The sequence below is a fragment of the Schistocerca gregaria genome, chromosome 5 (assembly GCF_023897955.1).
Source record: "Schistocerca gregaria isolate iqSchGreg1 chromosome 5, iqSchGreg1.2, whole genome shotgun sequence".
NCBI classification, from domain to species: domain Eukaryota; kingdom Metazoa; phylum Arthropoda; class Insecta; order Orthoptera; family Acrididae; genus Schistocerca; species Schistocerca gregaria.
Window position 1 is genome coordinate 543,611,677 of NC_064924.1, and position 15,496 is coordinate 543,627,172.

Consider the following 15,496-nt stretch of genomic DNA (forward strand, 5'->3'; position numbering starts at 1 on the left):
GAAAGTGAGAAGAAAAGTGGGAGTGGGGGGGGGGGGGGGGGTGGCGTGTATAATGGGAGGCTAACAGTTGGGGAGAAAGTACCCTACATTTCAAATAGAGCAATTGAAACACATTGCTGCATGTCATAGATATTTCAGGAATTATGTATTTAAATTGCAAGACAAATTACTTCTCAATATGTTATGGTTACAGAAGCTCCATTTCCAGCATTCAGTCACCATAAAAAAGTCTTTCTACTTTTTCTAATATTGATCCTATGGAATGATCAGTTTCAACTATTATTCTACAGCTGCTCTGATCCATTTTGTACCACAGTATAAATTGAGCCTAATTGCATGTGGGCATTGTACTTCATCAAAAAAAGCTAAGCTCAGACTGATAGCTAAAAGCTAGTGTTGTACATTTGTTTCCTATTTATATTCTAGTCTTGGATACACCTGAATGGAGTACTCTCAGATCCCCCTTGGCTCTCTGCACTGCATTGCTACCTCTGTTGAGCACTTGCTCTGATTTCTTTATTTCTGTTAATGAACTCTATCCACTGCATATCAGCTAAGGAATACCATAAACAAAATGATACTAAACACAAAACAAGTATATAAAACACATTCATTGCACATACAAGTGACTTTGATTCACAGGTTACTTGGACATATTAATCCTCCCCTGCTACAGTAGAATCACTTTAACACATGCTTACTCATTTTTAGATATCTAGGGTACAAAAATTTGTACATATTTAATGCATACAAGAAAAAAACTCTGAACTCAGTCCAAACAGGTCACAGAAGGCTCAACAATACTGACTGACCAGAATGTAGTCTTAGATATTCTCTAGGTGTTTCTCCAGCTGTTGAACATCCTGAACTGATTACAAATGTTTGAGTGTAATTTCATGTTTAGGTTGGGGATGAATGCATAGTGGCACCTCTGAGTTTGTTCCAACCTGAATTGCTTGCAGTCACTGGGCCAAAACAAGTACACATTCAGAAACGATCTACTGGAGACCCCGAGGACCCACATGATGATAATTATTTGCGGGAAACAAGTGTAAGTATCAAGATTTTGGAAATGGCATGTGTTTCCTAAATTTATCAGTGTACATTGTTTTGTACATGTTACATATTTTGTGTTTTTTTATGTTTATATGAAAAAATGCATGAGACTCATGCTATGAAGAAAGATTGAATCTGTTTCAGTTTGATTGTGATTCTTTAAAAAATATCATGTGTATTGTTTTTAGAATATTAGAAAAATATTTATGAGGGTTGAATGAGAACTAATGCTTCCACCTGCGTTAATTGGGTTTGGATGGGAATATTTTAATAAATCACATAAATCTTTAGAATGATCTTTAATTATCAATATTCACTTTCCCACATAATCACCAGCCAGTTGGATACATTTCTGCCAACAATGAACAAGTTTTCTGGAGCCATCACGGAAGAAGTTGACACTCTGTTTCTGCAGCTACAGTCTCACAGTTCTCTCAATGTCTTCATCAGAAGCATAATGATGTCACCGCAGATCATTTTTCACTATCAGGAACAGATGGAAGTCAGATGGTGCTAAATGTGGACTGTGTGGAGGATGCCGTACGGTGGTGAGATTCAGTCTCTGAAGTCCTGCCGTGGTGGCACATGAAATGTGTGGTTTGGCATTGTCATGCTGCAGAAAATATTTCCCTTTTTCTTTTGGACCCTTGCTGGCCTTCGTTTCAGAGTTTGCAGCATGTTGTTGTTCCACAATCAAGGAAATCAACCTGGACAACACCATCTGCATCCCAGAACACTGTGGTCATAATTTTTCCAGCTGAGGACTGTGTCATGAATTTCTTTTTCTGGGGCAAGTCCTTGTGTCTTTATTCCATAGACTGATGTTCCATCTCCAGTTTGTAATGGTGTAACCATGTTTTGTCGCCTGTCACAATTGAATGGGAAGGCCGCCACCTTCATTCTCATAATGTGAGAGGAGTTCCTGGCAAATTTCAAGTCTGTGCACTTTCATTTCAGGAGTCAGCATCCAGGGTACCCATCGCGCACAGATCTTCCAATAGCCAAGCAAAGCAATAATGTGACCCACACATTCTTGTGAAATACCGATAATGCTTGCAGTTTCTCTCTGAGTGATACGACAATTGTCCTGAATCAATCTGTCAACATTTCACTTGTGAAACTCGGTGGTTGCTGTCACAGGACGTCTAACTCATTGTTTGTCGTGCAGGTCAGATGTTCCTGCCTCAACATCTTTAAACTTACTCACCCAATGACAAACAGTACTCACATCAACAGCCTTCATTCTCTGGTGAATCTCTTTTGGGGTATCACCTTCTGCTGTCAAAAATTCAATGACTGCAAGTTTCTTAAATCGCATTGATCGACTGTCTGCGCAGGGCATTGACCGACCGTCTGCACAGGGTTCCATATTTTATGCTGTAACAACACAACTGTTCAATGCTAAGGCTTCTCGCCAACTGGAGCTTTAGAGAAGATTCTATGGAACAAGCCAGTACCAGTACCTGCCGCATACCAATGCTTCCAACTGTTGAAGAGTTACGAAGGTGGAGGCATTGCTTTTCAGTGAATCCTTGTATAAGCAAATATTTTTATATCTTTGGTGAAAGCAAAAAAAAGTGTAAATTTTTCACAGGCTGTATTGCAAAGACAACCACCTAACCTTTGTTTAAAAGTCAGTTGCAGTAGTGAAATTTCGCATGAGTGAATCTTCATATACCAGCAAAACAAATCAGCAGTCGAAAACTATTGGGCTTGCGAAGTCAAACAGAGTTGTAACTGGTTTATTCAACAAGCAATGCTTATTCTGATATAGAACCTTGGCTTTGGGCATGACTAAATACAAAATTATGAAAGCAGGAAATGTATTTGCCCCTGGTGAGATACAAAGCATTACATGGTCCAGTAATATCAGTATGACCACCACCTACATGAGACATCAACATGCAATAACCACTCACAGGCGGCAGGGGGCAGCACTAACAGTAAAGTGGAAAATGTGTGAGTTATGTGACATCCGAAAGGGGACAATCATTTGCTTTCTAGCTGAGCATGGAAGCATTTTTGAAACAGCTAAGTTTGTAGACTGTACACCGTGCATGGCAAAATGTTGCCACCCAAAACCAGTGCCGAGGTAACTGTGGTGCACCATGGGCAATAGAAGACAGGGGTGGACTACGGCTGAGGAGATGTGTGGCATGGCTGTTGGGATGTATGGTGTGGAACATGTGAAAGAAAACACCCTGCAACAATCGTTGGAAGGATCTGAGCCAGAGGAGAGAGCATTATGGCATGGAGAATGTTTTTGTGTCTTTCCTTAGGTAACCTCATCATTCTGGAAGGCACAATGGATCAACACAAATGGATGCATCTTTCCTTGGAAACCATTTTTCCTTGGCACGATGGCATCTACCAGCAGGACAGTGCAATGTTTCACACTGTTCTTAGTGTACATGCATGATTTGAGGAGTGCCAGGATGAGTTCGCCCTATTTCCCTGACCACCAAACTTCTTGGAGTTAAACCCAACTAAGAATCTGTGGGACCACCTCGATCAGTCTGCTTACAGCATGGTTCCTTAACTGAGAAACGTAGCACAGTTGGCCATGGCGTTGGAGTCAGCATGACTCCACATCCCTTTTGATACTTCCAGAACCTTATAGACTATCTTCCTTCACACTTCACAGTCTTTCACATTGCACAATGTGGTTATTCAGGCTTCTGACAGATGGTCACATTATTGTGACTGGACAGTGTTTATCAAAACCTCATGTGGTTTCATAGGTTTTGTTTATGGCTGCTTTTGCAACCTGGCAGGCTTTTGTACTATATCTGTTGTGCCACATTTTCACAGTATGTTACTGATACTTTTTAATGATCAGGAATGCTCATAAATTTAGATCAAGAATGTCAAGTGGCCACAAGCTAAAATTATTTGACACAAATGTGCCTTGTGTTTTTGTCACTATTTTGCTTTTAACACATAATCAGGAATGATAAAGGGTAGCCACCATCTACAGTAAATTGTTAGCAATTTCACTTTGATTCTGGCAGATAAATGAATGTCTAACAACTTTTTCAAGGACTGTGGTGGATCACGCCCTTTCTTTCTTGCTAGCTGCTATAATAAGACTCATATAGCCAGTAATCACATTTCATGTAAACATTCACCAAAGTTATTTTGCACTTTATTAATGTATGTTCTTCAAAATACTAGTAACATTCTAATCCCCAAAGGTACACTCTTTGGCCAGGAGCATGTAAACTTATCACCCCTCACTACAAAATACAAACACTCACTCTTCCTTTTTGCCCTTCACTTAACCACTCTCTATATATCAATCCCTTTTTATATAAGGGGCGTTCAAAAAGAAACGAGCCGGAGGCATAATTACAGAAACCAACACCTGTATGTTAGAAGTATTGACCCTGGCTGTTGAGACACTTGATCCACTGTGACACAAGGCGGTGAATGGCTGTCTCATTAAATTCCCGGGGCTGCGATGTTAACCAGTTCTGCACGTACAGCTGGACGGCGTTGTCCAAGGTGAATCGTTTGCCCCTCAGAACCTTTCTAAGGCCACCAAACATGGCTTAATCACAGGGAGAGAGGTCCGGACTGTATGGAGGGTGGCTGAGAACCTCCCATTTGAATTTCTGCAGGAGTGCTGCGACTGTGTTGGCCATATGAGACTTTGTATTGGCATGGATCAGAATGACCCCATGGGTGAGATTGCCTGGTTGTTTTGATTTGATTGATTGGTAATGGGTAGTCAAGGTTTGTGAGTAATGCTGTACATTCACTGTTGTCCTGTGCTGCAGGAAGTGCATCAGAAGTGGGCCATCTTGATCAAAGAAGAACGTCAGTATAGGGGCAAACGATTCACCTCGGATGATGATGGTGTCCAGCTGTACGTGTAGAACAACTGGTTAACATCACAGCCCCAGGAATTTTATGAGACAGTCTTTCATTGCCTTGTGTAGCACAGCATGCATCGCTGCTAATGAAATCAGTCTTCTACCAAATACACTATAAAGTGTCCTTGCATTACCGTGGTATGTTTACCTGCTTAACATTTGGGTAGTTAAGCTGAGTGATGGCCAGAGTGCCGCGGACGGCTCCATGCCTAGTAAAGTGTTACATGTATGTGAATGATGAAAAGTAGGCTGAGTGCCAAATTGGTTCAATTTTAAGCAGACTAACAGAAAGAACGTGTGCATGTTGGTGATACTATGATCAGAGTTAGTTGGCACGTGGCTTTCAGGATTAGTAGCCGTAGAATTTGCTATGATTGTCTGATGTTTAACAAGAGAATAACTATGGCACATGTATTAGGAAAGAATGCACACATGTTGACTTATATTGTGGAAAAGAGTCAGTTTCAGTACAATAAATAGTGTTTTTGTATAACTGTTGTGTGTGAAGAATTACGTATTTCTTTTTGAAGAGAGACATATTGTATGATTTCATATTTGATTATTCATTATTTACTACTCTCCCATCTTGGTCCCTTCCCCAAATCAACCAACCAACCTTACATGTAACTACCATGACAGGACAATCTTCAGTGAAGAAATACTTGGTAGAGGCTAAATTGAGGACAATATTAAAAGTAAAATAGTGATCACGAAAGAACCGGAGGAATGTGTCTACAGAAAGTGGAACACACAGCCAGAGTGGAATTTTTGAACAGTGAATCGAACAAATGAAATATCCTTCGCAAAAGTGATATGCTAGAAGGAACTATGGGGGGGAAAGGTTTATTAGTTATTGGGAGCTCCAACGTTAGCCGGGTGATGGAGCCCCGTAGGGAAATAGCGGAAAGGTTGGGGAAGGCCAGTGTTCACTCTGTCTGCTTGCTGGGGAGTCTCATCCAAGATGTGGAGGAGGTCCTGCCGGCGGCAATAAAGAGCACTGGGTGCACCCGACTGCAAATTGTTGCTCATGTTGGCACCAATGACTCATGCCGTCTGGGATCAGAGGTCATCCTCAGTTCGTACAGGCGGTTGGCGGAATTGGTGAAGGTGGAAAGCCTCGCTCGCAGGGTGGAATCAGAGCTAACAATTTGTAGTATCGTTCCCAGAACCGATCGCGGTCCTCTGGTGCTGAGTGGAAGGTTTAAACCAGTGGCTCAGACGATTCTGCGGAGATCTGGGGTGCAAATTTCTCGACCTCCGCTATCCGGTGGAGAAATGTAGGGTCCCCCTGAATAGGTCAGGCATGCACTACACACCGGAAGCGGCTACAAGGGTAGTGGAGTACGTGTGGAGTTCACATGGGGGTTTTTTAGGTTAGAGAATTCCCTCCCTAGGCCCGACAAGATGCCTCCTGAGACGCGGCAAGGTAGGAGTAGGCAAAATGCAACAGGGAATAACAATATTAATGTGCTAATAGTAAACTGCGGGAGTGTCTATAGAAAGGTCCCAGAACTGCTCTCATTAATAAACGGTCACGACCCCCAAATAGTACTAGGGACAGAAAGTTGGCTGAAACCAGACGTAAACAGTAAAGAAATCCTAAACTCAGATTGGAAAGAATACCGCAGAGACAGTCTGGACAGTGAAGGGAGAGGCGTGTTTTTAGCGATAAGAACTGCAATAGTATCGAAGGAAATTGACGGAGATGCGAAATGTGAAATATTTGGGTGAAGGTCACGGTTAAAGCAGGCTCAGACATGGTAATTGGATGTCTCTATAGGCCCCCTGGCTCAGCAGCTGTTGTGGCTGAGCACCTGAAGGATAATTTGGAAAATATTTCGAGTAGATTTCCCCACCATCTTATAGTTCTGGGTGAAGATTTTAATTTGCCGGATATAGACTTGGAGACTCAAATGTTCATAATGGGTGGCAGGGACAAAGAATCCAGTGAATTTTTTTTAAGCACTTTATCTGAAAACTACCTTGAGCAGTTAAACAGAGAACCGACTCGTGGCGATAACATATTGGACCTTCTGGTGACAAACAGACCCGAACTATTTGAAACAGTTAACGCAGAACAGGGAATCAGCGATCATAAAGCGGTTACTGCATCGATGATTTCAGCCATAAATAGAAATATTAAAAAAGGTACGAAGATTTTTCTGTTTAGCAAAAGTGACAAAAAGCAGATTACAGAGTACCTGACGGCCCAATACAAAAGTTTTGTCTCAAGTACAGATAGTGTTGAGGATCAGTGGACAAAGTTCAAAACCATCGTACAATATGCGTTAGATGAGTATGTGCCAAGCAAGATTGTAAGAGATGGAAAAGAGCCACCGTGGTACATCAACCGAGTTAGAAAACTGCTGCGGAAGCAAAGGGAACTACACAGCAAACATAAACATAACCAAAGCCTTGCAGACAAACAAAAATTACGCTAAGCGAAATGTAGTGTGAGGAGGGCTGTGCGAGAGACGTTCAATGAATTTGAAAGTAAACTTCTATGTATTGACTTGGCAGAAAATCCTAAGAAATTTTGGTCTTATGTCAAAGAGGTAGGTGCATCAAAACAAAATGCCCAGACACTCTGTAACCAAAATGGTACTGAAACAGAGGATGACAGACTAAAGGCCGAAATACTAAATGTCTTTTTCCAAAGCTGTTCCACAGAGGAAGACTGCACTGTAGTTCCTTCTCTAGATTGTCGTACAGATGACAAAATGGTAGATATCGAAATAGATGACAGAGGGATAGAGAAACAATTAAAATCACTCAAAAGAGGAAAGGCTGCTGGACCTGATGGGATACCAGTTCGATTTTACACAGAGTACGCGAAGGAACTTGCCCCCCTTCTTACAGCGGTGTACTGTAGGTCTCTAGAAGAGCATAGCGTTCCAAAGGATTGGAAAAGGGCACAGGTCATCCCCATTTTCAAGAAGGGACGTCGAGCAGATGTGCAGAACTATTGACCTATATCTCTAACGTCGATCAGTTGTAGAATTTTGGAAAACGTATTATGTTCGAGTATAATGAATTTTCTGGAGACTAGAAATCTACTCTGTAGGAATCAGCACAGATTTTGGAAAAGACAGTTGTGTGAAACCCAAGTCGTGCTATTCGTCCACGAGACACAGAGGGCCATAGACATGGGTTCACAGGTAGATGCCGTGTTTCTTGACTTCCACAAGGCATTTTACACAGTTCCCCACAGTCGTTTAATGAACAAAGTAAGAGGATATGGACTATCAGACCAATTGTGTGATTGGATTGAAGAGTTCTCAATGGAGAAAAGTCTTCTGAAGTACGAGTGATTTCAGGTGTGCCCAGGGGAGTGTCATAGGACTGTTGCTATTCACAATATACATAAATGACCTTGTGGATGACATCGGAAGTTCACTGAAGCTTTTTGCAGATGATGCTGTGGTGTATCGAGAGGTTGTAACAATGGAAAATTATACTGAAATGCAGGAGGATCTGCAGCTAATTGACGCATGGTGCAGGGAATGGGAATTGAATCTCAATGTAGACAAGTGTAATGTGCTGCGAATACATAGAAAGATAGATCCCTTATCATTTAGCTACAAAATAGCATGTCAGCAACTGCAAGCAGTTAATTCCATAAATTATCTGGGAGTACGCATTAGGAGTGATTTAAAATGGAATGATCATGTAAAGTTGATCGTCGGTAAAGCAGATGCCAGACTGAGATTCATTGGAAGAATCCTAAGGAAATGCAATCCAAAAACAAAGGAAGTAGGTTACAGTACACTTGTTCGCCCAATGCTTGAATACTGCTCAGCAGTGTGGGATCCGTACCAGATAGGGTTGATAGAAGAGATAGAGAAGATCCAACGGAGAGCAGCGCGCTTCGTTACAGGATCATTTAGTTATCTCGAAAGCGTTACGTAGATGATAGATAAACTCCAGTGTAAGACTCTGCAGGAGAGACGCTCAGTGGCTCGGTACGGGCTTTTGTTAATGTTTCGAGAACATACCTTCACCGAAGAGTCAATCAGTATATTGCTCCCTCCTACGTATATCTCGCGAAGAGACCATGAGGATAAAATCAGAGAGATTAGAGCCCACACAGAAGCATACTGACAATCCTTCTTTCCACGAATAATACGAGACTGGAATAGAAGGGATAACCGATAGAAGTACTCAGGGTACCCTCCGCCACACACCGTCAGGTGGCTTGCGGAGTATGGATGTAGATGGAGGTAGATGTAGACAATAACACAAGGGAACAGCCTCCAGAGTTGCAGGATATTCCAAACCACATGACAATAACAGTGGAAGATAATGAAATGTTAATTTGCAAGAAACAAAATTGTATTTTGGCCAAGAATTGGCACAGCAGAACTGTTGAGTGACAGAGTTGTACTTTTGGTGTATGGAATAGCATGTGACGATCTAGAATGAGCTGGTTAGAACCATGGACCTTGCAGTTGGTGGGGAGGCTTGCGTGCCTCAGCGATACAAATTGCCGTATCGTAGGTGCGACCACAACGGAGGGGTATCTGTTGAGAGGCCAGACAAACATGTGGTTCCTGAAGAGGGGTAGCAGCCTTTTCAGTAGTTGCAGGATGGTTAACTGAGCTGGCCTTGTAACACTAACCAAAACGGCCTTGCTGTGCTGGTACTGCAAATGGCTGAAAGCAAGGGGAAACTACAGCCGTAATTTTTCCTGAAGGCATGCAGCTTTACTGTATGGTTAAATGATGATGGCGTCCTCTTGGGTAAAATATTCCAGAGGTAAAATAGTCTCCCATTCGGATCTCCGAGCAGGGAATACTCAGGAGGACATCATTATCAGGAGAAAGAAAACTGGCATTCTACGGATTGGAGTGTGGAATGTCAGATCCCTTAATTGGGCAGGTATTTGGTCAGGTGAATACAGGGTTATAAATACAAAATCATATAGGAGTAATGCAGGAGTAGGTTTAATAATGAATAAAAAAATAGGAGTGCGGGTAAGCTACTACAAAAAGCATATTGAACGCATTATTGTGGCCAAGATAGACACAAAGCCCACACCTACTACAGTAGTACAAGGTTATATGCCAACTAGCTCTGCAGATGATGAAGAAATTGATGAAATGTATGATGAGATAAAAGAAATTATTCAGGTAGTGAAGGGAGACGAAAATTTAACAGTCATGGGTGACTGGAATTCGAGAGTAGGAAAAGGGAGAGAAGGAAACATAGCAGGTGAATATGGATTGGGGCTAAGAAATGAAAGAGGAAGCCGCCTGGTAGAGTTTTGCACAGAGCGTAACTTAAGCATAGCTAACACTTGGTTCCAGAATCATAAAAGAAGGTTGTACTCATGGAAGAATCGTGGAGATACTAGAAGGTATCAGATAGATTATCTAATGGTAAGACAGAGATTTAGGAACCAGGTGTTAAATTGTAAGACATTTCCAAGGGCAGATGTGGACTGTGACCACACACTATTGGTTATGAACTGTAGATTAAAACTGAAGAAATTGCAAAAAGGTGAAAATTTAAGGAGATGGGACCTGGATAAACTGACTAAACCAAACCAGAGGTTGTACAGAGTTTTAGGGAGAGCATAAGGGAACAATTGTCACGAATGAGGGGAAACGTTACAGTAGAAGATGAATAGGTAGCTCTGAGGGATGAAGTAGTGAAGGCAGCAGAGGATCAAGCAGGTAAAAAGTCGAGGGGTAGTAGAAATCCTTGGGTAACAGAAGAAATATTGAATTTAATTGATGATAGGAGAAAATATAAAAATTCAGTAAATGAAGCAGGCAAAAAGGAATACAAACGTTGCAAAAATGAGATCAACAACTCAAAAATGAGCAGGAATGGCTAGAGGACAAATGTAAGGATGTAGAGGTTTGTCTCACTAGGGGTAAGATAGATAACTGCCTACAGGAAAATTAAAGAGACCTTTGGAGAAAAGAGAACCACTTGTATGAATATCAAGAGCTCAGATGGAAACCCAGTTCTAAGCAGAAAGGTGGAAAGAGTATATAGAGGATCTATACAAGGGTGATGTACATGAGGACAATATTATGGAAATGGAAGAGGATGTAGATGAAGATGAAATGGGAGATATGATACTGCGTGAAGAGTTTGACAGAACACTGAAAGACCTGAGCCAAAACAAGGCCCTGGGAGTAAACAACATTCCATTAGAACTACTAACGGCCTTAGGAGAGCCAGTTCTGACAAAACTCTACCATCTGGTGAGCAAGATGTATGAGACAGGCGAAATACCCTCAGACTTCAAGAAGAATATTATAATTCCAATCCCAAAGAAAGCAGGTGTTGACAGATGTGAAAATTACCGAACTATCAGTTTAATAAGTCACAGCTACAAAATACTAACGTGAATTCTTTACAGACAAATGGAAAAACTGGTAGAAGCGGACCTTGGAGAAGATCGGTTTGGATTCCGTAGAAATACTGGAACACGTGAGGCAATACTGACTCTAAGACTTATCTTAGAAGAAAGATTAAGGAAAGGCAAACTTACATTTCTAGCATTTGTAGACTTAGAGAAAGCTTTTGACAATGTTGACTTGAATACTCTCTTTCAAATTCTAAAGGTGGCAGCGGTAAAATACAGGGAGCCAAAGGCTATTTACAATTTGTACAGAAACCAAATGGCAGTTATAAGCGTCGAGGGGCATGAAAGGTAAGCAGTGGTTGGGAAGGGAGTGAGACAGGGTTGTAGCCTATCCCCGATGTTATTCAATCTGTACATTGAGCAAGCAGTAAAGGAAACAAAAGAAAAATTCAGAGTAGGTATTAAAATACATGGAGAAGAAATAGAAACTTTGGGGTTCGCCGATAACATTGTAATTCTGTCAGAGACAGCAAAGGACTTGGAAGAGCAGTTGAACGGAATGGACAGTGTCTTGAAAGGAGGATATAAGATGAACATCAATAAAATCAAAACTAGGATAATGAAATGTAGTTTAATTAAGTTGGGTGATGCTGAGGGAATTAGATTAGTGTATGAGACACTTAAAGTAATAAAATAGTTTTGCTATTTGGGGAGCAAAATAACTGCTGATGGCCGAAGTAGAGAGGATATAAAATGTATACTTGCAATGGCAAGGAATGCGTTTCTGAAGAAGAGAAATTTGTTAACATCGGGTATAGATTCAAGTGTCAGGAAGTCGTTTCTGAAAGTATTTGTATGGAGTGTAGCCATGTATGGAAGTGAAACATGGACGATAAATAGTTTGGACAAGAAGAGAATAGAAGCTTTTGAAATGAGGTGCTACAGAAGAATTCTGAAGATTAGGTAGGTAGGTCACATAACTAATGAGGAGGTATTGAAGAGAAATGGTGAGAAGAGGAGTTTGTGGCACAAATGGCAAGAAGAAGGGACCAGTTGGTAGGACATGTTCTGAGGCATCAAGGGATCACAAATTTAGCATTGGAGGGCAGCGTGGAGGGTAAAAATTGTAGAGGGAGACCAAGAGATGAATACACTAAGCAGATTCACAATGATGTAGGCTGCAGTAGGTACTGAGAGAAGAAGAAGCTTGCACAGGATAGAGTAGCATGGAGAGCTGCATCAAACCAGTCTCAGGACTGAAGACCACAACAACAACAACAACAACAACAACAAAAACTGTGTTAGAACTGTACTCTAATTATGTATTGAAACTGTTGAGACTGATCTATTACAAATGTTAGTATTATCGCTGAAAGAAGTGAGAACCACAGTGAACCCAATTTCAAAGAACAACGGCGGAAATTTTCGTGAGAAGTTGAGGCGCAGTGTTTATAGGAGAAGGAGGGGCAGTAGATAAGTCAAGAATTTATAAACTACAGAAAGCACCATGGATAAGACAAAGGGAGAAAGAGAATGAGGAATGAATGAGAAAAATGTGGGAAAAATGGAAGAAAAGAAAGACACAATGGCGGGAAGAATTAAAAAATAATTTTAAGCAAATGTTACACAAGCCAAAAGAAGATGTAGCAAAATCGTAAAATTTAGAAACTGAACATTAAGTAGAAATGCCATAAGTGGACATGGGGGTATGGAAAACAAACAGACTGGAAACAGTTGAATACATGAATGAATAAGTCTGTGTGAATACAAATTTAGGTTAGGTAGATTAAGCAAAAGAAAAAAAGCAATATGTAAGCAGTAGATCATAGTGTAATGAAATAGAGGAAGAATTGTATAAATTGGAGACTTAAGTTGTGGCAAATTTGTGTGTTGATGGTGTATTGAAAGCAGACCAGATGAGTGGAGATCAACTGGACTTTAATTTTGATGACAATGGATGCAGATTCAGAAGGACAAAAGTGAGCAAAGAGAAGAAGACTACAGAAGACACCAAGGCATTTACAGTGATTTACTGTGCTACAATAGCAGAAGTCTGTGGAAAGTGGGCACAAATGGATCAGGTAAAATACAGCAGTTTGAACAGCATCTAGAAGAGGAAGAAAGCATCATTGAACAAGAAAAAATTACCCATAATATCATTGAGAACCATACTGTAGCACCAACACTATTTTTCAGCACTACAAGGGTACAGCCGAGTGTGGAATTTACCAGACGATTGTTCTGACAGATGCAGATGCACTGCTTTCCAGCCTGTGGGCCACCTTGGGGCTCGCTTCAGCTGCAGCTGACCTTCTACTATCGGCACACACCCAGGGTGACATTACCACAACAGAGTATTGCTTTCCTCAATAAGATGTATGACTAATAATGGAGCTTCTCTGAGCCACTATAAATCATGTTCCTGACAACAACCCACTGTCTCAATTCAACCCTGCCTCTGTAAAGGTTATCCACGACAGGTCTCTTGATTTCGGTGTCATGTATGAGATCAACATCTCAGGCTGTACCAGGAACCTCGTCTGCAGCTACAACTTACAGTGTCAACATGCAATGGGGTGAGTGCAGTTTATGTTTATTTTTGTTGTTGTTCATCTCAGACTCCTATAATACAAAAACTGAAGAGAGCAGACCAAAATACAATAAAAGGAAAGTGAGCAGAAGAAATATGTGGCAAAGAAAGGAGAGGGAAGAGAGGGTGAAAGGCGAAATCAAATGAGGTGGAGAACTAGAAACTATTTTGAAAACATCGACATCACACTTGTGCCCCAGGAGAAAACATAGAATTGTTTTACAGCAGCAGACTGAAGCCTTTTTACACTATAGTAACAAGTGGAATAGAATTCTGTTCATAAAAAAACTTTACGAGTGTAAATGACTTTGCGGTATTCAAAATATTACCTGCAAGTGGACACTTAGGTGGTATTTGTTAAGCATTGAGTTTACAACATGTCCTGTACTGACAGCAGTAGCCTATGTAACTATGAGTGATAGCTTACGAATATTCAGGGGTGGTGGGGGGTGGAATGCCTCATCCCATCAAGCAGCGAGCTGAGCCAAGTCTACATGTCAACACTGCAAAGGCACGGAACTTTACCAACACAGCTGCCATCTTTGGGTTCACTGGGTATGAGTCTGTGCATGCACAGGGCTTACCACTGGATGCTAGTGCCAGAGCAGGAGCATTGACCTACAGCTGTGCATGCCAATCCAACAGCTAAAGTTTACAATCAGGGCCATGTGTACTATAGCATGAGTGCATAAAGTACCCTTCCATGATGAACCACAAGTGGCGTATCATCATACCCACTAATTAACTGTGCTTATGTGTATGGTGCAAATGTGAGGAAAAGTGTATTTCATGTTATGTTTGGTTTGCCAATTTACATACTGTTTTCTTTCAGCTGATGGATTCAAACTAAAGACATAAGGTGACTAATGACATGGATGTTGTTTAGCTGAATGGTTAAGTGATTGACATCTCATTTCTAATTGTATGTTTTGATGGTTAATCTTATTTTGTGTTTTTCCTATTTGTTACGTTTAAAAATCAGAGTATACGGAATCACTTGAGTAAAATAAGTTTGGTTAGCACCGGTATGTGTATATCTGTGTAAGGGTTATGTTAGTAGTAAGCAATTAATGAATAATCTGTGACCTTACTAATGTGAAACACTTACAAAGTAAGCTAGTTTATGGTACTAGTTATGCAATTCTAATTACATTTACTTCAAGGTTTGCCTATTCTTGTTTTTGTCATTTTTCAAATTTTTTGCCAAATTTTAAAAAGGAGTTGGTGGTAGAATTTGATGTACCTTTGCCTTACAGTGATATCTTTTTTGCCTTAATCTAATCTTTGAGTGGCAGCCAGAGTGCGGAGCAGTTGTTAGGGTTGCATGCCCACTTTTATTAGAATGATACATGCAGGATGAGTGCTGAGCGAATAAAAATATTGAGCAGAATAGCTGGAAGTATAAGAATGCATGAATAATTTTATATCAAAGTAGCAAATAGTTGGTGCATTGCTGTCAGAACTAGCAGTCATGTAATTTGCTATTTTTGTCTTTTATTGAACAAGAAAATTGGCACTGTGCTTGTAATAGGAAAGAGTACATATTTGTGTACTTATCTTGTGAAAAAGAGCAAGTTTCAGTTTAATAAGTAGTGTTCTGACATAACTCCCTCACCATCTGCGAGAGGAACAGGAAAGGAAAAGACTAGTAGCGGT

The 15,496-nt window shown here is 40.8% G+C and overlaps 1 protein-coding gene across 1 annotated transcript in view; it reads left to right on the top strand.

The window, feature by feature from the left end:
- LOC126272072 (actin-related protein 8) overlaps positions 1–15,496 on the top strand; it is a 169,406-nt gene that overhangs the window by 110,866 nt on the left and 43,044 nt on the right. Inside the window, exon 9 of the mRNA XM_049974618.1 lies at positions 905–1,051. Coding sequence (XP_049830575.1) covers positions 905–1,051 — 147 coding nt within the window. The remainder of the gene's footprint in view (positions 1–904; positions 1,052–15,496) is intronic.